Genomic DNA, 27,624 nt, shown 5'->3' with positions numbered 1-27,624 from the left:
ATTTGAAAATGCATGAAAGTGGTCCTTTTGACATGTATAAAAAAGATGGGAATATTACATTTTCACATTTTGTATAATTTCATTGAAAAAAAACTACTTTTTGTTTGTGAGTCCATCACTTTTTAGCCTCAGCTGAGATGGTGGACACCTGAAATGTCCAACTGGGACTCTTCATCCATCAATAATTAGAACTGACACACAGCAAATGGTAATCTTCCAATTTTATGCTTTTTCAGTGTATATAATTTAATGTTTTATTATAATATTAATATTTTTTATTTTGCACATTAAAAAAATATTATGTTTCAATAATTGTCTACCATTTGTGAGCAAAATGGCTAATCAAGTTGAAATAATTTCTTCTTACATCCAAGATATTATTTATTCTCTTGTCAATCTTACATATTATTTACTTTTTTTTTTTTTTTTTAAGTAATACAATATTATTTTTTATATTTATGTATTTGTTATTTTGTGGTTAAATAATTGGTGACATAAATGCAATACATTTACTGAGTGAGACCTCCACATTTTACATAAGGATTGCCCAGTGACCCAGTTTTGTGAGTCTGTCGCTTGACTTTTGCTTCAGATTTTTTTTTCATAACTCTGGTAATAAAAATTTCAGAGTTTCAAAACCAAAACTATTGCATTATAAACTATATTTTGAAACATTTCTATGTATTCAGCAAGAAAATATCACCTAGGCACAACATGTTATGACCATTTACTTTTTGGTGTCAAAATTGCCTGTGGTTTTTTGTGAGTCTGTCACTTTTAAGTTTTTCCCTATTTCCACTGACAAAAATTAATCTGACATATTTATCCATATCAAATGTCTTAAAGGTCTATTTCTTACCTTTCCAGTGATGTAATTTGCAAAAGGTTAGTGCAATTTGTTCAAAAGTTATGAGGCCAAATAGATGGAAAAGTTGAAAACAGGCTGCGTGACTAGGCCCAACTACAAATACACAACTACACAAACACAACTACAACTACACAAACACAACGACAAGTACACAAACAACTACATAGACACAAACACAACTGCAACTACACAAACACAACAACAAGTACACAAACATAACTACATAGACAAACACAACTACAACTACACAAACAACTACAACTACACAAACACAACTGCATAGACACATCTAACACAAACACAACTACAACTACACAAACACGACAACTACACAAACATAACTACATATACACAAACACAACTACAACTACACAAACACAACTACACAAACATAACTACAACTACACAAACAACTACATAGACACATCTAACACAAACACAACCACAACTACACAAACACAACAACTACACAAACACAACTACAACTACACAAACACAACTACAACTACACGAACACAACTACAACTACACAAACAACTACATAGACACATCTAACACAAACACAACCACAACTACACAAACACAACAACTACACAAACATAACTACAACTACACAAACACAACTACAACTACACAAACACAACTACAACTACACAAACATAACTACAACTACACAAACAACTACATAGACACATCTAACACAAACACAACTACAACTACACAAACACAACGACAACTACACAAACATAATTACATATACACAAACACAACTACACAAACACAACTACAACTACACAAACATAACTACACAAACAACTACATAGACACACTAACCCAAACACAACTACAACTACACAAACACAACTACACTTCACACAGAGACGCTGAGGACTTCTTTCCACAGAGTCTAAATCCTCCAAACACTGGTTCAGTGAATGTGGTGTTGAAGGTGTGGAGGTGGATCAGTTTGTCAGAGGAGACTCTGTAGAAGGACACAGATCCAGCAGGACAGTCCACATACACTGAAACTGTACCAGAGGAAGAGGAGGAGAAGGACTGAGGGAGGACTGTGTATTTGTCATTATGACAGACACCGTAACCCCCTTTATTACAGCTCAGACTCCAGGACTGATCATTGAATCCAAACCAACAGTCTTTACTGTCTCCTTTCCTTCTGATTCCTCTGTAAGTCACTGATATCCAGACCGTTCCACTCAACTCCACCTCCCAGTAACAGCGACCACTCAGACCAGTTGAACTCATCAGCTGAGGATGGAACTCAAATCTGTCCTGATGATCAGGATATGACTGAACCTCATCCACTAGTTCCACCTTCTTGTTGTTTTCAGACAGTTTGAGTTCTCCGTTCGCCGTGTTTGGATCCAGGGTGAGTTCACAGAAATCTGATGGACAGAAAAAACACAATTCAGCTGCAGTTATTGATCAGTGATCAGCTCACTGACTGACTGTCTGTTATTAACGGATGGATCATGTGTGATTCTTATTAATGACAATAATGATCAATTAAAGGTTCATCCACTGGTTATACCAGTATTTCCCAACCACTGTGCCCATAAGCGTGATGTGAGAAATCATCAGGTGTACTGTGGAATATCCAGTTTCACCTGATTGGTACTGTAAGCGAGCGGCATGATATAGATACATACGACTGCACACACCAGTGAGCCACTCTACAACAACAGTCTCCTGTTTCCCTTTGCAAAGTGAAAGTGAAAGTGAACCGGCCCCAATGCGGTGCCTTCTGTTGATAAAGCCCCCCTCACTAGTGATGCATGGATCAGTGGGTTACCCCTGGGACCCGCGGGACGGGTTGGGGCAGGGAGGATATGCCTCTATTATACGGACTCCACTCCGTAAGCCGGGGATTCTGTCTGAGGGGTCGCTGATGCATCACTCTCAGCTTTCTCATGTTTTTCCTCAATTCCTGCAAGAATATCAGCTTTGGTTCAACTAAACAGGCTAAGGTTTCACACAAGTGAGTAAATTGAGAATAGATTTGCATTATATTTCAATAAATGTACTTTTTGGGACATTTTTGTTTGGTGGTGTGCCTTGTGATTTTTCGAATGTAAAACGTGCCGTGGCTCAAAAAGGTTGGAGACACTGGTTTAAACATGTATCTGTCGTCTCTGAGCACATTTTCACAAAGAAATTACACCAAAGAAACCAGAATAGGGATTAGGTTGACATGTTTCATTTCCTGTTCAGAAACAGCAGATTCAACATTTATTTACGACTGGATTTTCCTTGAATCCTTTATCAAAGGAGGGGTTGTAAGTAATTAAGAAACGTTGGGACACCTGTAGGAATTGGTAGCACCAACTTTCGAGGTTTGATCAACCTCCATTGATGCAGAACTGCTTTAAGTTGTTAACCCATTTCTTGTTTGCCTTTTTGTATATTTCTGAAATGTACATTATTTTTGACCGGTAGTGTATGTTCAGTCAGTAATAAAGTGAATGACTGTTGGAGCTAAAAGAGCACAACTACTTTTCATCTGTTTTCTTATTCATGTTCTAATCACTAATGTTTGTGACGTGTACAGTTTTACAGATTGTTTTCCTGACAGACACACATCAGGGTACACTTACCCACAGGCTGTTGAACAAATACACGCTGTGTTTAAGAGACATTGCAAAGCTGGGACATCTGGGTTTTCATTGGATTCATGTGTAATTTATATGTAAATGTGTAAAAACATTTGACTGTTGATGTTTTTTTAGTTTTTCTTTTGTTATATTTCAACTGTTCCAGTCAGGTGGGAGTCAACTGAGGACTCAGGACATTTGTGTCCATGTCCCACTCAGCTGTTGGGTCGTGTTTTCATGATCCTGATGGTTTTCACAGTTTGTGTTTTTATGATGTGGAACCAGCTCCATTTTGATGATTTTAATGAATCTAATGAAAATCACACTTACACTTCCTCAGACCCAGACCTGGTTTCAACCATCGGACTCCACCAGGCTCCAACCTGAAAGGAGGAGGGAGGTCAGAACATCATGTAAACATGGACATTACATGACTCTGATCCACTGAATGGTTATTGAAGTATGCTTGAATAATAATAATGGATTAGATTTATATAGCGCTTTTCTATGAATGCATATTTAAAACACACAGTGGATCCATTATTCATTTGCTCTCACATTCTCCCTTTGGTGTTAAACTACATTTGTATCCACAGCTGCCCAGGGGCAGACTGACGGGAGCATGGGTGCCAATCTGCACCTACGGCCCCTCCGACCACCACTGAACATTCATACACCAGTGTGAGTAGCAGCACTGGAGGCAAGGAGGGTGAAGTGTCTTGCCCAAGGACACAACAGCACATGACTGGGACAGAGCAGGATTAAAACCGCCAACCCTTCGGTTATTGAACGACCCACTCTACCATCTGAGCCATGGCCGCCCAGTCATGGTCTATAACTTGAGTAAAGGATGTGGAATCAGCTCTGACAGTGTTCCTGTCAGCTCCACCTGTTCTATCACACATTATCTGTGGATGCATCAGCTCAGTCCAGACCTGAGAGTGTCCAGTGTGGATCCTCCAGCAGAGCAGACAGTTCCTGTCCTGAGTCTCCTGGATGGTTGTAGCTCACGTCCAACAGTCTGAGATGGGATGGATTGGACTTTAGGGCTGAGACCAGAGAAGAACATCCTTCTTCTGTGATCAGACATCCTGACAGTCTGCAACACAAAACATCACACATCATCTGAGGATGGAGAACCAGCACATGTAGAAGGTCAGTCAAACCTTATTCTCTGCATGTGTTTAATTATAATAATGTAATTTATTTTTACCTGCAGTTTATGAATCATTGACTTCAGGAAAACACAGCAACAAATATTCAGATCAGTTCAGTCGGTTTGAAAACCATCAGACAACACTAAACAGGTTCGACTGATCCATAAAACATTGTATTTTTTAGTTTTTGAACCCTGACCTGAGGGTCTCCAGTCTGCATCCTGGACTCTTCAGTCCATCTGACAGTATCTTCACTCCTGAATCCTTCAGGTCATTGTTACTGAGGTCCACATGTCTGAGACTAGAGGACTGGGACCTGAGGACTGAGGACAGACCTTCACAGCTTCTGTCTGACAGGTTACAGCCACTCAGTCTGCAGAGAGATAAAACCATGTTAGTACCTTTACAAATATGACATTACATTAAATTGCTATTCAATGAATGGAACTATCTTTCTACTCACACAGCTTTGTTGGAGGCTTTGACCACTGGCAGAAGTTTCTGAAGAACCTCCTCTGAAGTTGAGTATTTCTTTAGGTCAAATACATCCAGATCTTTATCTGATGACAGTAAAATGAAGGCCAGAGCTGACCACTGAGCAGGAGACAGTTTATCTGTGTCTAGATGTCCAGAACTCAGTTTATTTTGGATCTCTTCTACTAGAGTCTGGTCCTTCAGTTCATTCAGACAGTGGAACAGGTTGATGCTTCTCTCTGCAGACACATTCTCACTGATCTTCTTCTTGATGTACTTAGATATTTCCTGATTGGTCTCTGAGCTACTTCCTGTCTGTGTCAGCAGACCTTGTAGGAGACTCTGATTGGTCGGCAGTGATAGACCCAGGAGGAAGCGGAGGAACAGGTCAAGGTGTCCATTTGGACTCTGTAAGGCCTGGTCCACAGCGGTCTGGTAGAACTGTGTCTGTGCAGATCCAGACCTCTGGGATGTGGTTTGTTCTTCTGACAGCAGATTGACTCCAGTGTTGGTGAAGGTCTGATGGACATGAAGAGCAGACACAAACTCCTGGACACTCAGATGGATGAAGCAGAACCTCTTGTCCTGGTACAGTCCACTCTCCTCTATAAAGACCTGTGTGAACACTCCTGAGTACACTGAGGCTGAGCTGATATCGATGCCACACTCTGTCAGGTCGGATTCATAGAAGATCAGGTTTCCTTTCTTCAGCTGCTCAAAGGCCAGTTTTCCCAGAGACTCAATCATCTTCCTGGTCTCTGGACTCCAGTGTGGATCTGTGTCAGATCTTCTATCATACTTGATGTTCTTGACTTTGGCCTGAACCACCAGGAAGTGGATGTACATCTCAGTCAGGGTCTTGGGCAGTTGTCTTCTGTCTGTGGTCTTCAACACGTCCTCCAGAACTGTAGCAGTGATCCAGCAGAAGACTGGGATGTGACACATGATGTGGACACTTCGTGACCTCTTGATGTGGGAGATGATTATGTTGGTCTGTTCTTCATCTGTGAACCTCTTCCTGAAGTACACCTCCTTCTGGGGGTCAGTGAACCCTCTGACCTCTGTCACCATGTCGACCCACTGAGCAGGGATCTGATTGGCCGCTGCAGGTCGTGTGGTTATCCAGAGGTGAGCAGAGGGAAGCAGGTTCCCCCTGATGAGGTTCATCAGCAGCACATCCACTGAGGTGGACTCAGTCACATCAGTCAGGATCTGAGTGTTCTTGAAGTCCAGAGGAGGTCGACACTCATCCAGACCGTCCAAGATGAACACCACCTGGAAGTCTTCAACGATCCAGATTCCTGTTTCTTTGGTTTCAGTGAAGAAGTGATGAACCAGTTCCACCAAGCTGAACTTCTTCTGTTTCAGCACATTCAGCTCTCTGAAGGTGAATGGAAATATGAAGTGGATGTCCTGGTTGGCTTTGTCTTCAGCCCAGTCCAGACTGAACTTCTGTGTTAAGACTGTTTTCCCGATGCCGGCCACGCCCTTTGTCAGCACTGTTCTGATTGGTTGATCTCTTTCAGGTGGTCTTCTAAAGATGTCTTCACATGTGATGGTTGTTGGTTGTCTGTGTGGTTTCCTGGATGCTGTTTCAATCTGTCTGACCTCATGGTCCTGGTTGACCTCTGTAGCCCCTCCCTCTGTGATGTAGAGCTCTGTGTAGATCTGGTTCAGGAGGGTTTTGGGGTTTCCTGCTTTAGCGATGCCCTCAAACACACACTCAAACTTCTGCTGCAGGTTATGTTTCAGTTTCTGCTGAACTCCAGCCTGACTTCCTGAATGCAGACCCAGATAAAACCATCAGTCTCACAGTAAATCCAAGTATTTTCATCTGTTCAATCTGTACAGAATGGTCTTACTGCTCTGCAGACGCTCAGCCAGCTCCTCCTGCTTCATCCTCCTCAGGAAGTTCAGTGTGATCTTCAGAAAAGCCTCTGAGCTCCTCCTCTGCTCTTCATCTTTATCACTCAGACTCTCTAAGCATTCTGGGCAATCTGTACTCAGAACCTGGTGGAACTTCTTCAGTTCATTCTTGACAAAAGTGCAGATGTTCTCCTCCAGCAGCTGGAACAGAAAACATTATGAAGTCTGTGTAGGCTCTCATTTGCCCAGGTCATTACTCTTCTTGGTAGTTATTCTCAGTAAAACTGGACTGGTTTAGTTCTTTGGAAAATGTTTTGGCTCTCATCCAAGAGACTTCTTCAGTTCTGAACTGAAGAAGTCTGTTGGACCTCAGGTCCATGTTGGACACAGTGACATCCTCTGATCTGAAACCAGCAGCAGGAGATGACTGGACAGAACAGATGGACCAGTAGATGTTGGACATGTATAGAGGTGGGTAATCCCTGCTCCACAGAGTAAAAGTCCTGCCATGAATTGGTTCTACCTGTTCACTTAACACAGGTGATTCCGCTAACTATCCATCTACCTGGATGAGGAGTTGTGCTCATCAAACTGGGCTGGTTCAGTGAGTGGTTGGAACAAATACATGGCAGGACTTCTACTCTATGGAGCTGGGATTACCCACCTCTGGACATGTACACACCTTAAATATGGAGTCCAGCTGAGTCTGATCCTGTAGACCACTGGGAACCTCTGAGCTCTGCTGCTCCATTCTGTGGACCAAACATCAACAATGAGTTCATATTATCCTTCATTTAGTGATCTGTCATAAACAGCAGCATGAACAACAGACCCTGACTCTGTTTCCACATGTTGGACACTGAACATCATGGAGATCCAGATTCAATGCACCTTTCTGTTGGACCCAGTTACAGAAGGACAACATTTGTTCTTCTGAAGTAGATATTCAGACACTTTTAGTACATTTCAGGTGGATATTGTGGGCCCGGTATTTATACCTGCTGGCTCTCACTGGGCAGTGAGACTGTCTCTTCACCTAGGCCTGGGCCATGGTCTCTTCACCTGGTGGCTCACTGGGTGAGACAGCAGCCTGGGCCTGGGAATGGCGACACTGTTGCAGCCTGGGCACCAGTGAGACCCCCGCGCCCAGGAATGGTGAGACCCTCGCGCCCAGGTACCAGCGAGACCCGAAGCGCCGGACTGGCTCTCGGTGGCTCTTATTGGGCGGTGAGACTGCGGGCACTGGCCACGGGAGACCCGGCATCGGTCTTCAAATTCCTCTCCACTTTCTGCTGTCTCCATGTACAAAAACTTCTCCTACATATCCTTGTTTTGTTTCTCACTTTGTCACAACATATCATGGGAATAATAACAGGCCTTTTAGGTTTAGTAGTGTCAGACATTTATGATCAGAAATGTTCCAGATGCAGCTCAGTGGGAACTGGACACCTGGATGAACAAACACTACTGACTCTGTGATTGGCAGATAGGTCACAGATGGAGCATCAGACCAAAACACAAAATAACAACATAAACATTATTTAGAGGCTGACACTTAGCTTTTCAAACATGATTATTTTGTCTGGACTACTACTGTCAATGATATCAGTATTTGAACTGAACAGGATTCCTTAATGTGTGGTGACACTCAGGACCATTTTATAATTACTGGGAACAGAATTCCTACATACAGCATCTTTAAAGATTTGGTTCATTATGAGTCACTTCATGATTTAAATAATAAATAATGTGCATTAATTTTTCTCACTAAACTGAAATTATTCAAACAAATGGAACCAAATGAATTTTCATCTTATGGAGAAACTTACACTGAGTCTGATGGACGATCATGTTTAAAATAAATTTAACCTTGTTTGGAATGGTCACTGCTGTAGGACACACAACTGGATGGAGGTCCAGGTCCAGCTTCATGTTTAGGTCCAGGTTCATGTTCATGTTCAGGTCCAGGTCCAGGCCCAGGTTTAGGTCCAGCTTCATGCTCAGGTCCAGGTCCAAGTCCAGGTCCAGGTCCAGGTCCCGGTTCAGGTCTGTGAACATTGTTGTCAGTGGTTTTTGTTCTGAGCTTTAACATGTAAATCACTGGTGGCCAGATCCAGATGGTGGTCTCACCTCAGAGCTTTGGGTTGACTATCAGGTCCAGGTCCCGTAGGGGTCCTGTCAGGTCCAGGTCCTGTGGGGGTCCTGTCGGTGGTCTTGCAGGGAGGGGCTCTTCTGTCCTCACACTGATCCATTCTGCTGAATCCACATCAGTCAAACAACAAACACTGAAAACAGCAGAGTTTGAAACATCGTCATATTACGAAGAAAAGACAGATGTCGACCACAGATTCAGAGATAAACCAGACTCAGGATTCTGGACAAAGACCTTCATCCCACATCTCATTTCTGATAAAGACTTTGTTCTCTGAGCTCTGCCTTTACACATGGAGACAAACTTTAAAGAGTCTGCATTAACGTCTGATAAAACAAAAAAAAACACAAACAACTAAATAAAACCATTAAAAAAGAAGACATAAACCTCAAGGAACAAGTTTCAGTTTAGAAGAAAACACACACAGATATTTTAGACTGAATGAGTGGAATGAGTCACAGATCCTTGAAAACAGTAAAAGTCATTAAACTCAGTAACTTGTTGAATAAATTCAGGAGATGGAAGCTGATTTTACTGCAGTTCAGTCTAATTTCAGTTTATGTTTCAGTGGATTTTATTCAGTGTCTTTTATTTTCATGTGACTTGATGAAGTTCTTTGTCGGTGCTGGTTGTGGTTTCATTGTGAGCTGAAGTGGATTGACTGACACGTCGGTGCGTCACTGGCTGCTGTAGTTCTACTGTTGCACCACTAGATGGAGTCCTGAAGCTGATGATCAACAGTGAACTGAAGTGAATTCCATTTAAAGGCTGATTTTTTTTTTTTTTTTTTCAGTTGAAGTTGAAATCAAATGATTATTTGTGGTTAAGACATGAACGAATGTGTTGTTTATTATTTCATAATTAAAAAGGGAAAACATGGAGAAGTTGAAGTGGTTGAACGAGTGTAAATGCAGCTGAACGACCATCAGACTAATGTTGAATGAGCTGAAGTAGTGTGGCTGTGCTTAGAGCCCAATACTTTATCCTGGGGAGGGCCTATCCCAGCTGCCTATGGGTGAAGGCGGGGTTCACCCTGGACGTGTCATCAGGTCATCACAGGGCTGACACAGACGAACAACCAATCACCGAGAGAGAACCAACGCAAACACAAGGAGAACATGCAAACTTCACAAAGAAAGGTCCTTGGTGTTGGAGTCGAATCGAGGATCTTCTGCTGTGAGGGGACAGTGCAGTCCAAAGGCTCACAGGTTCACCTCACAGGTTCTCCATGGACCAATTCTGGACCTGCTGCTGTGGTCCTGCCTCTCTCCTGCCTTTATAGTCATCACTCACTTATCCATATAGTTGTGATAGTGTTTATTATACAGTTCTATAGATGGTAGAGGTTTATAACATTTGTACTAACTGTTGTAGTGTTAGTATATCCACTGTTAATACTTGTATTTGTAGTAGTAGTATATCCACTGTTAATACTTGTATTTGTAGTAGTAGTATATCCACTGTTAGTACTTGCATTTGTAGTAGTAGTATATCCACTGTTAGTACTTGTATTTGTAGTAGTAGTATATCCACTGTTAGTACTTGTATTTGTAATAGTAGTATATCCATTGTTAATACTTGTATTTGTAGTAGTAGTAGTATATCCCCTGTCAGTACTTGTATTTGTAGTATTAGCATATCCACTGTTAGTACTTGTATTTGTAGTATTAGTATATCCACTGTCAATACTTGTATTAGTATATCCACTGTTAGTACTTGTATTTGTAGTGGTAGTATATCCACTGTTAATACTGGTATTAGAATATCCACTGTTAGTACTTGTATTTGTAGTAGAAGTAGATCCACTGTTAGTACTTGTATTTGTAGTAGTAGTATATCCACTGTTAATACTACTATTTGTAGTAATAGTATTAAGAATCATGTACATTTGTTCTGGTTTTCAGTACTTACACTAACACCAGCTGATCTACTTTTGACAGTTCTAGTTCAGTTTTCTGTGCATCAGTTCCATCCATGTGTCTCCCCCTACTTACCCCCTTTCCCCTAGTCTCCCTCTCTCTCTCTCTTTTTCTCCTCCTTTACCCTCTCTCTTTTACCCCAACTGGTCCTGTCAGACGTCCATCCTTCAGGAGTCAGGGTCTGCTCCAGACTTCTGCTGTTAAAGGTACTTTTTCCTTCCACTGTCTCCACTCACTAGTGTTTGCTCCTGGAGGATTCTGTTGGTTTCTGTAAATTGGCTTCAGAGTCTGGTTTCGACCAGCTTGATATGTACAGTCACGAGATAACTTTTATATGATTTGGCATTATACAAATAAAATTTGATTTGATTTGAATTTGATTCACCACCACGCCATCTAGAGGCTGAATGTGGTTCAGTGATGAACGACTGTTACTGAGTCACTGAATGAACAGTTCAGTCGTTTCCATTGGACTTGAATCTATTCACTCATCAGTTCCTCATCCACAGGTTGAAGCTTCTCTCAGTTCTGTTTGATCGTTCAGTGGGAGTCCTCATATCCCTGAAATAACTCAGCTAGTACCTGTAGCACAAGAACAGACAGTCCCTGAATGCAGCACAAGGCCAGTGCAGATACATGTTTCTACATGCACAGAAGGCAGCATGATGTGGGTGTGAACATGGGTGAGGCAGAAGTAAAGTGGATCAGCTGGTTGATCAACTACTGTCGACAGAGTCAGCAGCAAATACTGTAACACAACATGTCCTCTTGGTAACAACCTGCTTTAGTTCATGGCATTAAAAAAGCATCAGAAACATGTGACCCTCATCTGGTGACATCATCAATATGTGATATGTGACCCCAGTGACCTCTGAATGAGCTTCTACTCTGAGGCCTCGTCTCATCACAGTCAAATCAAAAGAAGACGAACAGATTCAGAAAGTCTATAAAGTGACAGAGGCAGGTTTCTACTGTTTCTACTGGAAGGAAAGAAACGACAGAACAAGAAGAGAAAGAACTAAACAGGTCCAACGTTACCTTCATGTGGAGACTCAGACACGAAGCTGCTCAGTTTCTACCGTCAGACACTGACGGTAGAAACAACAGGAAGTCAGTGGACAAGGGAATAAACAACAGAATCAATTATAAGTCCAACCCTGATGGAGTCCAACCCACACTGGGAACAAATCCAACTAACCTAACTCGTCATACAGGGACCTAAAAGGCCAGAGCAGGGAACCATGGACTCCATATAATACAGTCCATAATATAAACCAGTAGTTGTAGATTACTGATCTGAAGTGGTGTGGTCCAGTTTCAGCCACTGCAGGTGTGTGTGTTTCATTTGTAGAAAAAACAACATTTACACAATAAAAGCTGTTGGACAATGAGTAGATGGTATCCACTGAAACTCTGCAGGACTTTTATTTAGTAACAGTTAAAGAAGTGTTGAGTTTAAATTCAAACTAAAATCCACAAGTTTAACAGCATAAACAAACTGCCATTCCACTTGTTTTATGATCAGGTTTATTTGAATGTCTCTAAACTAAACAGTACTTTTGTATATTTACACTAAGTTTACTGATATTTGACCATCTGTATAATAAACTAAACTAGCACTTTATCATCTTTATACTAAGGTAAACAGTACTTTACCATCTGAACATTACACTAAACTAGTAGTGTAGTAGTGTCTATGGCATAAATTTTTATTTTTGGAGGAAAAAAATATTTCACCCAAGTTTTTGGGAGCTTGGGAGTTCCTGATAATATATCAATTAACCCCCCACCACCACCACCACCACCACCACCAGACTTTGGTTTACAGCCTCAGGGCAACAAAATGCAATGAGGGGACTAAAACATCACAGTTTTCTATATTAGCTATATAATAAGTGAATTAGGAATAAACAAGCAATAAATACAGCAGCAACAACAATTTCAACAAACATCAGCCACAAATGGTCTACCAATCAGTGGGTTAGAAATTAGCTTCAGTGCGTGTGCTTCTGAATGTGTGTTCTAGTGGGGTACTGACTGAATCAGTATTTGTCCTGTTTTTACAAAGCACAGCTTGTATTATTCTGTATGAAACCTCAGGAAGCAGCTGCTGATAGATGTGAAACAGATGGACGTCACATTAATGACACTTGGTGTTAGGGGTACCTTTGCATCCTGGTACCATCCATCTCCTTTTGTCTCCATCCATGACCATCAGTGGACCGTGGCGTCCAGACCCACATCAGGGGCAGGAGTAGGTGGAGAGGGTGGTCTTCTCCACCAGTTGTGGAACTGGGACGATCTCTCCAACACTCCAGATTCGTGCCAGTTTTGCACGAGTTTTCTGTGATATATGACTTGAACGTATAAAGTATGAAGTGGAACATCAGCCGGTGGTAGCACTTCATCTTCTTCATTTTCCTCTTCATCCACAGATTAACTGTTGACAGAAAGACCATCTGTTTCAAAAAGCAACCAGGAAGCATGATGTTAGAATAAGTCATATAGCACTCTTCACCCACTGAAGTACACACACACACACACACACACACACACACACACACAAAGTTGATTATATACAGTTTGTTACTCTACTGACTGGAACCTGATCTAACTGTCCCTCAAACCTGTTTCTGGGTCCACTCCTCCTCACCGTTGGAAGGAATGACACTAACTGCCCCATCAAGTTCCTTACATCCATAAAATGCTCATGCATCCATTTCCTGTCAGTAATAGTAGATAGTACAGCAAAAAAAAAAAAAAAAAAAAAAAAAAAAAAAGATAATTTTGAAAACTATGCATCCCCCACACATCTCCATCCATTGGAATGTTAGTGTTGAAACAAAAGTGGTGTAAGTGCACAACGATGCACTAAGACAACGAATGAAAAACTATCATTTTAGTCTAACAGTGGTGGTAGGTCAGGACCAGTAAGGCCCTCTCTGCTGACCCAAACATCATCAGAAATACTGACTGACATTTACAGCTTAAATTCTAATATTTGTTCCATGAAACTGTTTTAATTTATTCCCAACAGACTATTCACTTCATTTCTTAGCGTTTCTCTTGGTTGTACTCAGTGTGAATTACCCCTCCATAATTGGGGGGTACTCCCTTCACTTCCTCCAGCAGCTTGGCGTCCCTGCCCTCTTTGTCCCTCCAGCTCCTTTGGCCTTCAGACAGAAATATTTGCCAATTCGGCTAATATTGGTCTAGATGACACAGTAGATCTTAAGTACAGTTTCATTTGGAAGTCAGCTCTTGTCCACATGCTGCTGGCTCATGGTCCTGCTCTCTGCCCTCATCCTGGTGTATGTCTGCTGAATGTCCTGCTCATGTCTTTCCTCCTGTGCCTCTCCTGTCTGCTGTTCCACCACTTTCCTTCATCCACATGAACAGTGTGTAAAACATAACTGCACCCACACTTTTACTGTCATTGTCTGTAGATTTTAATATTTCCTACTTACTCTTTTAGCACCAAACAGCGCCTGATGTCAGTGTGCCCTTTCCTTTTCCTCATAGTGTTTCTGTGAATAAAATCAAATCTTAATTCAATAAAACAGTATCTGGGCTCTCAGGTGAAGCTACACATATCTAACTATAAATAAGAAATTATGGAATGTAGGAACAATACAAGACAATTTCCAATAATAGGGCGTACTGTTTAGCCTAGCCTACCGGCTGGTTATTTTCTGTTGCCCCCAGAGGTTTCACTGATCAGTGTTGTGTATGTAGTTCATGTATGTTTCTATTAACTGAACTGAACATATTTATAACTAAAGAACTTGAACCAGTTCAGACTTTTCGTGAGCTTCTGGATGTTTTAGGTCCAGATAAAATCTTGGTAATATGGGGTTTCTGCCTTAGCTGTGATAAATGAAACGGGTGTAAATAATATTCACAACAGTTATATAGGGAATGGTAATGATGGGCAATAATATGAAGAGGGTTTATTTGGAAAGATAAACACAGAAATGCTCTGTTTTTCTTCACTTAAAAAAGGTTAAACTGAACATTAAGTAGTTCTCAACTGAAATGCTGAACTATGAAGGTGAATTAAAAAAATGTTAAATGAACTAAACATTAACTATCCTTAATTAAAATCCTGAACTATGAACATGAATTAATTTATTTTATTCTGTATGAACTGATCTTTAAACTAGTTGATGTTTAGTGTAAACTTGGACAACACTGTCACTGATTGGACTTCTACAGCACAATTTATTCACCATAAAATGAGAATGGAAACACAGGGAGTTTATCTACTTGGAAAATTAAAATCAATTTTACCTAAAAAAAAAAAAAAAAATGTAATAATCATGGTTTAAATAGAGACTTAGCTTATGGTGCTAAGAAGTTAGCTAACGTTAACATTGACTGAACTTATAAAGACGTCAGCTTGTGTCCATAAACGAGCAAAACACTTAAATAAGATTGTAAAATACGTTTTTAACAAACTAGACGTCTGCTAGCTACTTACATTTACCAATCCACATCAGTATCATGACAGACAAACCGAATTTTCCAAACAGGTTTAAGTTGGTTCAGGAGCTTTTAGCACCACCGTGGTTAAAATGGTACGGTCCATAGTAGGGGTGACTACAATCATTTTACATTAAACTGTTCCTGTAGTGAATTGTATAGTATTAATTTCACCAAGTCAAACTATTGCTGCACCATTGGCTACTGCTTGGCTAGCTAACTCCTGCTAGTTGGCGTTTTACATTTCTAATCTGTGTAAAAGGTTGTCAGTTTCACTATTTGGCTTATCTACAGGCTAATTTACAATCCAACACAATTTATAAGAACAATAAATTTAAAAAAAAAAACCCAAAAACATTTACCTTGTTTCTCTAATCTTGAGAGTATCGTCCAGTAGATCGCATAGTATTAAAAATGAACTATAGTTAGCATCGATAACTTTAGCTTGCTAACGGTCCCACCAGTATTTGAACCTGGGTCCTCGGTGAAGTAGTTCGTCAAGGTAATTCATGAAACTCTCCTACCATCTAGTTCCTGTGGTACTAACATTACTTAATGACCTCTTCGTTGATATATTTATTGATATCTAATGGTTGTAGATGATTTTTCTAGGTCATTTTAAAAGTAGCTCACAAGCTGAAAAACTATTAAATTTATTGAGATGAAATTGAATAACAGAAATAGTAGAGGGCGTAGCTCAAATTACAGGGGTAAAAGGGGGGGGGGGGGGGGGGTCTGTACCCCACAATGAAGACCCTGACCCCCCTAAAGAGACAAAAATATCAGTGTTGGGAGAGTCAGATAATTCTTCTGATTTTATGAACAAAAAAAGTCATCTCCCATTCTTAGTGTATGACCAGTTTAATGTAAAACGATTTCAGACACCCCTATTATGGACCGTACCATTTTAACCACGGTGGCAAAATCAACAAACAACCAACTTCAACTTGGTCATTTATTGCTGAGGGTTAGGGACTGTCTGGTAAATTTGAGTTCTGTCATGATCCTGACATGGATTGGTTAACGTAAGTGGTGAAATGTATTATTTTACAACCTTATTCAAGTGTTTTGTTGGTTTATGGATACAAACTGATGTCTTTATAAGGTCAAATACTTATCATTGTTCCACTGAGGCTGGTACAGTTCATGCTAACGTTAGCTAACTTCTTAGCACAATAAGCTAAATCTGTATTTAAACCATGATTATTACATTTTTTTGAGGTAAAATTGATTCTAATTTTCCAAGTAGATAAACTCCCTGTGTTTCCATTCTCATTTTATGGTGAATAAATTGTGCTGTAGAAGTCCAATCAGTGACAGAGTTGTCCAAGTTTACACTAAACATCAACTAGTTCAAAGTTCAGTTCAAATAGAATAAAATTAATTCATTTATGTTCATAGTTCAGGATTTTAATTAAGAACTAGTTAATGTTTAGTTCATTTAACATTTTTTTAAGTGAAGAAAACCTGAGTCTTTCTGTGTTTATCTTCCCTAATTCCAGTATGAAATGTAAATTAAATAGAAGCATTAGGCCTAAATTCCTACAGAAATGAATTGGATTTGCAGCAAACACATTTCATGACAGTGCCATTTAATTGTTTTTTTTCTCAACTTAATTTGGATTTAATTGGGCTAGGACAATTGTTTTTTATTAGGAGTATAAATTCAGGTGTATGAGAGATTGGCCCAAAGTTGTCTTTTTGCCAAATGAATTCAGAAAACACAGAAGACTCAGTCGAAGAGCTGAAGTCTGTCTGTAAAACAAAGGGCTGATTACTGTGAGACACAGTCCCTCTACCCATCATTTTCCTGACAATAAACAGGCTATGATGATTCTGTTCCTGTAGTTCTATGATCGATCTGTTACAGAATTAAGCCTGTTCAAGTGCACACCCTTGAAACTGTAACTCAAGAAGTTTTTTTTCCTTTAACTGAACTGGAGCTGAGCATGTGTTCTGTTTTTCATGTTTGTATCCGTTTTGTAGCTTGTTTGTTGGAGACTGTACTGTTGGTTCCCAGAGGTGGAAAAAGTACTGAAAAATTGTAATCAAGTAAAAGTATCTTTACTTTGCTTAAATTCTACTCTAATAAACGAAAAAGTACTCATCTGAAAATCTACTTTAGTAAAAGTTTTAAAAGTACTTAACTCAAAATTTACTTTGAGGAAAAGTTACTTAGTCACTTTCAGTTACTTGATGTTAAAAAAAAGGACAAGTCATAAATCCAATCCAGCACTAGTTGTTTTTAATGAACTTTTCATCCACATTATAATTAGGACCTCTCAGGCGGTATGATGTGTAAACTTTCAGACCACGCCAAAAAACATGTTCAAGTCCAAGTGGCATAAGGTGTGAATTCTATGATCCATTTTTTTTCTTTACTAACAAACGCTAGCTATACTGCAAATTAAAGCCTCTAAAGCAGACTTACTAAATGACACACCAACCACATGTGTTGGTGTACAGATGTAGATATAATTTGGTGTGTATGTATATGTGTATGTGACTATGTGTATGGGTGAACAGGTTTGTAGGGTGTGTATATATGTTTATGGATCATCACATTCTTATTTTGTATAACATGTGATTAGGCACTAACAGTCTGAGGACTGAAAACAGCGGGTAGGACTGGAGAAGCAGTGACTTCTTCCTACTCCCTTTAAGGCACAACAGTTGTTCCATTTTCTATTTCTATGTATATTTATTTGTTTTTGTTTTGTTTTTCTTGTTTTTTTTCCTTTTCTCCTATGTTTTGTATTATGTTTGTGTCTGAAATAAACTTAACAAACAGTAATTATCTGTATCAACATTGATCTTATTGGACACATTGGATACATGTGGATTTGAGTCCCAACAGAAAAGATTCAATCATTTTAAAGCTATACCTACTGATCTGGTATGTCGCACAGCACTCAGTAAAAATCTGAACATGAACCCACCTCCCTCCAAAGTCCCGCCCACTTCTCCCTGCCTGACTGACGTGGTAGGAAACGGAGGCAGAGGTGTGACGGTCTGCTCCGGCGTGGCCGCAGACCCCTCCCTCATCAGTCAGGCACCCCATCATCCACCTGCTGCACAGCCACGGCTCCTTCTTCATCAGCTGTATTTAAGGGGTGTGGTCTGTGTCTGTGCAGCGCTGGATCAGTGTCTTCACTCCACCTCATCACCTACAATAACCCAGACTTTATCTCCATCCTTCATTCACCAGACTCTGACTGCTGCAGACAGGTTTTTCTGTTTGTTCCCTTTGGTTATTGTTTGTGTTAATACATCTATTTTTCCCTTCAGCACCGTGTATTTGAGTCCCATCCACTTACCCCCCTGGACAGGAGGAGCAGCTCCAATGAAACTGGTCAGTGGAGTCAGATTCAGAGGCACCGGTAAGAGACGCAGGACTCGGCAACAGATGACAGACAGACAGGAAGCTCAGCCAATCATTTTATTTGGACACAATAAAATGATTGGTCAGACTTTTATCAAATATATAAGAATTACACATTTTTGAGTTTCAAAACCTGAAGGATTCTTTTAATATTTTAGTTTGACACACGCTTATTAGGAGCATTTGAAGATTACAAAGAAAAAAGTGTAGAAATGCAAGATCGTACAGGAGAGCTTTAATGGGATGAATGATAAAGATTCTCATTCCTGTTCAGTTCATATCTGGGAGTCAGTGGATGAGTGAACACAAGTACAGAAACACAACTACACACACAAAACTACACACACACAACTACACAAATCTGCAAACACACAGAGACGCTGAGGACTTATTTCCACAGAGTCTAAATCCTCCAAACACTGGTTCAGTGAATGTGGTGTTGAAGGTGTAGAGGTGGATCAGTTTGTCAGAGGAGACTCTGTAGAAGGACACAGATCCAGCAGGACAGTCCACATACACTGAAACTGTACCAGACCAGGAGGAGGAGGAGGAGGACAATGACGACAGTGACGACTGAGGGAGGGGTATGTATTTGCCATTATGACTGACACCGTAACCACCTTTATGACACTCCAGACTCCAGGACTGATCATTGACTCCAAACCTACAGTCCATACTTTGTCCTTTCCTTCTGATTCCTCTGTAAGTCACTGCTATCCAAACTGTGCCACTCCACTCCACCTCCCAGTAACAGGGTACAGTCAGACCAGTTGAACTCATCAGCTGAGGAAGGCACTCAAATCTGTCCTGATGATCAGGATATGACTGAACCTCAAACACTCGATCTACTTTCTTGTTGTTTTCAGACAGTTTGAGTTCTCCGTTCGCTGTGTTTGGATCCAGGGTGAGTTCACAGAAATCTGATGGACAGAAGAAAACCCAATTCAGCTGCAGTTATTGATCAGTGATCAGCTCATTTATTAAAATTAGACTTATTGATGGATGATCCATGTGTGGTTGTTACTTTAACAAGAATAATGATGAATCAAAGTAAATTTGGTACTTAATGTTTATCATGATTGTTGAATCTTTCATTTCTGAACTTGACGAAATGAACACAGTGAGCTCTTCTAGGTTTAAAAAGTGTGGTTTACCAGGTTTAAAGGTTCTAGCAGGCAGTTCAGCCCTCTGCCAGGGTTTCACAGTTTGTGCAGGGGAAACAACCGGATTGGGCAAGAAGGTTTTTCAGACCCGGGACAGCAGGGTTAACCCGCTGTTCGCAGAGAAGCTGTTAACCAGTTGAACTTCTGGGGTTCTAGCGAATTGCACTCAGGATGAGGCAGGTAACCCCAGGGGCGGTGGTTTCTGTCAGAGTGGAGCATCTTTTCTGCACTTTCCTTTTGTTTAATGTTTTTTTCTGCTATTGTTCGATGGAATTCTAAGTGTTTCTATGCCTTTGTGAAGCACTTTGAACTGCCTTCTGTATGAATGGTGCTATACTAATACATTTGCCTTGCCCTCTAAAGTTATGGAATATGGTGACAGAAATGATCACATGTTGTATCGGTGCCTTCAAGAACACACTGCTCAGGACATTATTGTCCATGTGGTCTGCACTCTAACCAGTCAGCTCCCACTTTGGGTCTGGGTTCTCGTTAATGAATCTAATGAAAAACACACTTACACTTCCTCAGACCCAGACCTGGTTTCAACCATCGGACTCCACCAGGCTCCAACCTGAAAGGAGGAGGGAGGTCAGAACATCATGTAAACATGGACATTACATGACTGTGATCCACTGAGTGGTTCCTTCTCAATCTGTTATTGAAGTTCTGTATGTTTGACCATGGTCTGTAACTTGAGTAAAGGATGTGGAATCAGCTCTGACAGTGTTCCTGTCAGCTCCACCTGTTCTATCACACATTATCTGTGGATGCATCAGCTCAGTCCAGACCTGAGAGTGTCCAGTGTCCAGTGTGGATCCTCCAGTAGAGCAGACAGCTCCTGTCCTGAGTCTCCTGGATGGTTGTAGCTCACGTCCAACAGTCTGAGATGGGACGGATTGGACTTTAGGGCTGAGACCAGAGAAGAACATCCTTCCTCTGTGATCAGACATCCTGACAGTCTGCAACACAAAACATCACACATCATCTGAGGATGGAGAGACATTTTAGACTGTTAGTCTCTGATATTTGGTAAAGGCTAAAATCATGATTCAGTGCTGTTCTGAGGTTACTGACTGCATTCATGACAACATGAAAAGAAAGATCAGCATAACTGGTCTGACACTGATTAAATAACAGCATATGAGACGGATCCAGTAAATGTGGATTAAGATTTTAATAACCATCAATTCCATTTATTGAAGAACCCTGACCTGAGGGTTTCCAGTCTGCATCCTGGACTCTTCAGTCCATCTGACAGTATCTTCACTCCTGAATCCTTCAGGTCATTGTTACTGAGGTCCACATGTCTGAGACTAGAGGACTGGGACCTGAGGACTGAGGACAGACCTTCACAGCTTCTGTCTGACAGGTTACAGCCACTCAGTCTGCAGAGAGATAAAACCATGTTAGTACCTTTACAAATATGACATTACATTAAATTGCTATTCAATGAACGGAACTATCTTTCTACTCACACAGCTTTGTTGGAGGCTTTGACCACTGGCAGAAGTTTTTGAAGAACCTCCTCTGAAGTTGAGTATTTCTTTAGGTCAAATACATCCAGATCTTTATCTGATGACAGTAAAATGAAGACCAGAGCTGACCACTGAGCAGGAGACAGTTTATCTGTGTCTAGATGTCCAGAACTCAGTTTATTTTGGATCTCTTCTACTAGAGTCTGGTCCTTCAGTTCATTCAGACAGTGGAACAGGTTGATGCTTCTCTCTGCAGACACATTCTCACTGATCTTCTTCTTGATGTACTTAGATATTTCCTGATTGGTCTCTGAGCTACTTCCTGTCTGTGTCAGCAGACCTTGTAGGAGACTGTGATTGGTCGGCAGTGATAGACCCAGAAGGAAGCGGAGGAACAGGTCCAGGTGTCCATTTGGACTCTGTAAGGCCTGGTCCACAGCGGTCTGGTAGAACTGTGTCTGTGCAGATCCAGATCTCTGGGATGTGGTTTGTTCTTCTGACAGCAGATTGACTCCAGTGTTGGTGAAGGTCTGATGGACATGAAGAGCAGCCAGAAACTCCTGGACACTCAGATGGATGAAGCAGAACCTCTTGTCCTGGTACAGTCCTCGCTCCTCTATAAAGACCTGTGTGAACACTCCTGAGTACACTGAGGCTGAGCTGATATCGATGCCACACTCTGTCAGGTCGGATTCATAGAAGATCAGGTTTCCTTTCTTCAGCTGCTCAAAGGCCAGTTTTCCCAGAGACTCAATCATCTTCCTGGTCTCTGGACTCCAGGGTGGATCTGTGTCAGATCCTCCATCATACTTGATGTTCTTGACTTTGGCCTGAACCACCAGGAAGTGGATGTACATCTCAGTCAGGGTCTTGGGCAGTGGTCTTCTGTCTGTGGTCTTCAACACGTCCTCCAGAACTGTAGCAGTGATCCAGCAGAAGACTGGGATGTGACACATGATGTGGACGCTTCGTGACCTCTTGATGTGGGAGATGATTGTGTTGGTCTGTTCTTCATCTGTGAACCTCTTGCTGAAGTACTCCTCCTTCTGGGGGTCGGTGAACCCTCTGACCTCTGTCACCATGTCGACCCACTGAGCAGGGATCTGATTGGCCGCTGCAGGTCGTGTGGTTATCCAGAGGTGAGCAGAGGGAAGCAGGTTCCCCCTGATGAGGTTCATCAGCAGCACATCCACTGAGGTGGACTCTGTCACATCAGTCAGGATCTGAGTGTTGTTGAAGTCCAGAGGAGGTCGACACTCATCCAGACCGTCTAAGATGAACGTCACCTGGAAGTCTTCAAAGATCCAGATTCCTGCTTCTTTGGTTTCAGTGAAGAATTGATGAACCAGTTCCACCAAGCTGAACTTCTTCTGTTTCAGCACATTCAGCTCTCTGAAGGTGAATGGAAATATGAAGTGGATGTCCTGGTTGGCTTTGTCTTCAGCCCAGTCCAGACTGAACTTCTGTGTTAAGACTGTTTTCCCGATGCCGGCCACGCCCTTTGTCAGCACTGTTCTGATTGGTTGATCTCTGTCAGGTGGTGTTTTAAAGATGTCTTCACATGTGATGGTTGTTGGTGGTCTGTGTGGTTTCCTGGATGCTGTTTCAATCTGTCTGACCTCATGGTCCTGGTTGACCTCTGTAGCCCCTCCCTCTGTGATGTAGAGCTCTGTGTAGATCTGGTTCAGGAGGGTTTTGGGGTTTCCTGTTTCAGCAATGCCCTCAAACACACACTCAAACTTCTGCTGCAGGTTACGTTTCAGTTTCTGCTGAACTCCAGCCTGACTTCCTGAATGCAGACCCAGATAAAACCATCAGTCTCACAGTAAATCCAAGTATTTTCATCTGTTCAATCTGTACAGAATGGTCTTACTGCTGTGCAGACGCTCAGCCAGCTCCTCCTGCTTCATCCTCCTCAGGAAGTTCAGTGTGATCTTCAGAAAAGCCTCTGAGCTCCTCCTCTGCTCTTCATCCTCATCACTCAGACTCTCTAAGCATTCTGGGCAATCTGTACTCAGAACCTGGTGGAACTTCTTCAGTTCATTCTTGACAAAAGTGCAGATGTTCTCCTCCAGCAGCTGGAACACAAAACATGATGAAAGACCCAAAGTCCACCCATGGACCAAAGCTCAGGTCCATGTTGGACACAGTGATGTCCACTGGTCTTAAACCAGCAGATGATTGGACAGAACAGATGGACCAGTAGATCTTGGACATGTACACACCTTAAATATGGAGTCCAGCTCAGTCTGATCCTGTAGACCACTGGGAACCTCTGAGCTCTGCTGCTCCACTCTGTGAACCAAACATCAACAATGAGCTCACATGATGTCTGTCCACACTGACACCGACAGGTGGACACACCTGGACGTCAATGAGGGTCACATGACCCCCTGTAGTGGGAAAGGTGTTCTGGTCCTAATACTTATGTTCCTCAGTACCTATCCCTTGGTAAAACCAGTGAAACACCACTACCTGTATTTATGGTTTGTAGGCCTCCGTCCCAACATTTGGAACTACATACCAATCATGTATGTTAGACTGGGGAACATGGGTACCAGGGAACATGTGTACCAGGGAACATGTGTACCAGGGAACATTGGGCTGACTCCCATTAAACACCACACATCCCACCCTAACCCTAACCCTGCACAGAAGCACAAACGTCTCCATACAGAAGGCAGATGCTGAAACAGCTGATTGTGCTTGAATCCATGAATAACAAACTGGACGTTCTCATCGTGCAACAACGAAAGATGAAAGATAGAAGATGGAGGCTGGAATTCACACTCCGTCTCGTCAGTGATCTCCAGAAAGACGATGCAGAACTCCAGACTGATATGCAACTATTTACCTCAAAATACCACAGTCCAACAAGAAAACAAAACCCTGAAGAAGACCTTAGTTACTGTTGCAACGTCTGTCAAGCTTTAGCGTTTTCAGCGTTGTCGGAGATATTTAACAGAAACCAATTGGCAACTTCTGTCATGTCCTGAAACCACAAAGAGAGGTTCAGGGAAACGACTAGAGGAGCTATTTTCAAAATACTGTGACTGTGAGATGTTAACATTAGCTTAATTAGCATGTGAGCATTATTTCAACGTTATTCTTTAAATAATAAATTATTACACCTGGGTTTCCTTTGCTAATAACTATTTGCTAAAATAATGTCAGCATCTGACCTTAGAACCACCAAAGGAGTTTTTTATTGATATTCGTTAGAGCCTGATTATAAAAGTAGCACTAAATACATGTTACAGTTCTCTCTGTCAATGTCTGTGGTATTTCAGAACTTTTATTACAAACATCCTTTTGATTGACTCTGGTTTTAGACTCACCTCTGTCTGTTTGTGACTGGACGTTGGATCAGTGACTGTGACGTAAAAGTCAGTGGTTCTGCCTTGGACTGGTCACTCTTCATGGACACACAACTGGGACCAGATCCAGACTGGACGGAGGACTCACTGTGGACACGGTGTCCACTGTTAAAAATGATCCATGTGGGACTAGTCAAAATTAATGTGTTGAGTTTCATTAAAGGACGGAAGGAAGAAGAAACACTATAACCCACAGACACTCGACTATAACCCACAGACACTCGACTATAACCCACAGACACTCACTAAAACAGTGTAAGTCTGACTGAACTGTTCCAGATGGGGGTCTCTCCTCTGTGGTTTGGGGGGTCTGTCAAATCCAGGTCCAGGTCCTATAGGGGTCCTGGTGGTCTTTGTGGGAGGGGCTCCATCCTCTCTGTCCTCACACTCCTCCATTCTGAATCCACATCAGTCACACGACAAACGCTGGAAGCAGCAGAGTTTGAAACAGCGTCATATGACGGTTTGTGATTCAATGATGAAACCAAATGTTCCAGATGCAGAAGGACGCAGGTTCAACATCCGGATGTGACTGAACACGTGGATCCAAGAGTCAGTGATATCTGTGGAGTCAATGACACGTTCTCTGAGGTTCCAACAGTCTACACACACACACACACACACGTACAACAACACACTCTTTTTCTGCAGTCGATGTTGTAAAACCTTCAGCTTGTGTTATTTAACCCTAAAGTGTTTCCTATTCTGTCTACCCTGTTAAAGTGGAATAAAGAACAAGTTATTAAAAAAACACCTTAAACCAGGATGTGGTTTAGCACATGCTCAAACTGCCAGTTTCATTTACATGTGATTCAGCATTTCTGTTTGAAGTTTAGCTCTGTGCTGCTTTCAAAGAAGTGCGACATCTAAGTATCAAGTAGAATTTCACCAACATGGCTCTTATGTAACAGCTGCTCATATTCACATTCTAGGAAATCAACCGTTTCGGTCCATCAACAGTCTTTATTCTTCTTCTTACAGCATTTGGCGTGTTACATGTACGCATTCTCATCCTTTTGCGTGTTATTCAATGAACTATATACATATCCTTTCATTTATACACTTTTTGTGGTTGTTTCAGCTGGTTCTGGAATACAGAACAAGTTTTTTGTCATTTTAACACACGTCTGTTTCACATTTTTCCTTTTTTTTGCAGATTCAAATCATTTAAGCAAATTAACTCGAGGAAAATAATCGGTAGATACAAAAATAATCGATCGCTGCGGCTCTAGTTCAGTGTGACCTGTGATGGTTCTGGTGAAACACATCAGACCTGTTTCATTTCCACATCAGAAGAACAGACTGAAGTTCTACTGATCGTTTCAACCAGAGAAAAAAGAACTGGAAACCAAGAGAAAAGGACAACAATGCACGGATGACGTCACAGCCTCGAGGCACTCATTCAAATACGACAAGAACACGGAACAGGTTCCACATAAAGGGTTAAAGACTGAGCTGGTTCTACACCAGAGGGACTGAGATCAAACCTGAGGAACAGAGAAGGTCATCAGACATTACCTTCATGTGGAGACAGACGGACACAGAGCAGCTGCAGGTCGACGAGAAAGGGAAAGGAAAAAAACAAATGATGTCATTCAGAAGAGGTGGAGTCATTATGAAACAACACCTGAAAAAACACCTGTGTAATACTGTACTTTTATTACACTGGTGAAATTAATAAGACACACAATAAATAATAGAAGACTTTGTTTCCTGGATTTAATTGTTTTTTCTGAGTAAATTATTAAACATGATAATGAAAACAAAACAAAAACAGCATAAAATGAATAAAGACATGAGTATAATGTGTAATATATGTAGTATAATGTATAATATATGTAGTATAATTATAATAATTATATAATTTTACTACGTACATTACACATGTCTGTGGTATAATTATATAAGGATGGAGCTGATAAGTGAAGTTACAAGTATTAAATGAGCATAATTGTATAACTTATAATAATACATTATATATTACTAATCATTCCTGATATTCCTAATTATGAGCACATATTCTTTGTATCTGCTCACTGTGTCCTCTGCTGGAGAAGTATTAGTCTGTGCTCCATAAATAACCATTATCATTAAACATGAACCGGGATGGAAAATCTACACTTTAAAACAATTATAAAACTCTATTCTATAGAAGAGGATTAGGGCCACTGGAAAAAATAAAATTAAGGTCCACTACATATTTTTTTAAAATTATTATTCTCAGAAAAAAGTCAGAATTCTGACTTTAATCTCATGATTCTGACTTTTTTCTCAGAATAATGAGAAAAAATACAAATTGGACCTTGATTTTCGTTGATTTTTTTCCACTGGTCCTAATCCCCTTCTGGACTAATCTGTGTTTTTATATTCTCACCTTTTCAGAGTGATGATTAGAATTTCACCATTTTTAGTATATTTTAAATAAATCCTGCTTTTTAAATCTCTCTCTCTCTCTCTCTCTCTCTCTCTCTCTCTCTCTCTCTCTCTCTCTCTCTCTCTCTCTATATATATATATATATATATATATATATATATATATATAAATAAATATATGTATGCATATATATATGGGTGTGTGTGTATTTTTTTTACAAATAAAACTACAATTACAAACCTTTGGAAAAAAAACACTGAAAAGTAAAAGTTTGATGCAATTTTTTGAAATGTTCGTCCACAGAGTAAAATGATTCATGTTAG

The 27,624-nt window shown here is 40.9% G+C and overlaps 1 protein-coding gene and 1 long non-coding RNA gene across 2 annotated transcripts; both read right to left on the bottom strand.

Moving 5' to 3' along the window:
* Window positions 1-392: 392 nt before the first annotated feature.
* Window positions 393-26,507, bottom strand: LOC115431210 (uncharacterized). The gene is given in 20 exon segments (XM_030151441.1): window positions 393-995; window positions 1,720-2,271; window positions 3,808-3,860; window positions 4,281-4,309; window positions 4,417-4,576; window positions 4,834-6,886; window positions 6,971-7,175; window positions 8,023-8,216; window positions 8,804-9,057; window positions 9,105-9,230; window positions 19,265-19,829; window positions 20,594-20,646; window positions 20,864-21,034; window positions 21,287-21,460; window positions 21,551-23,324; window positions 23,424-23,628; window positions 23,776-23,845; window positions 24,889-25,056; window positions 25,199-25,490; window positions 26,446-26,507. Coding segments are annotated over 18 exon segments (6,918 nt in total). The 5' UTR covers window positions 25,324-25,490; window positions 26,446-26,507; the 3' UTR covers window positions 393-995; window positions 1,720-1,732.
* On the bottom strand, window positions 8,527-12,214 carry LOC115431620 (uncharacterized). Its single transcript, XR_003937119.1, has 3 exons — window positions 12,084-12,214; window positions 9,105-9,259; window positions 8,527-9,022 (listed from the first exon to the last, which is right to left on the bottom strand). It is a non-coding gene; the product is annotated as an uncharacterized LOC115431620 (long non-coding RNA).
* Window positions 26,508-27,624: the final 1,117 nt, after the last annotated feature.

The sequence above is a fragment of the Sphaeramia orbicularis genome, chromosome 13 (genome assembly GCF_902148855.1).
Source record: "Sphaeramia orbicularis chromosome 13, fSphaOr1.1, whole genome shotgun sequence".
NCBI classification, from domain to species: domain Eukaryota; kingdom Metazoa; phylum Chordata; class Actinopteri; order Kurtiformes; family Apogonidae; genus Sphaeramia; species Sphaeramia orbicularis.
Note: the sequence above shows the minus strand (reverse complement) of the source record. Positions and strands in the feature narration are given on the sequence as shown.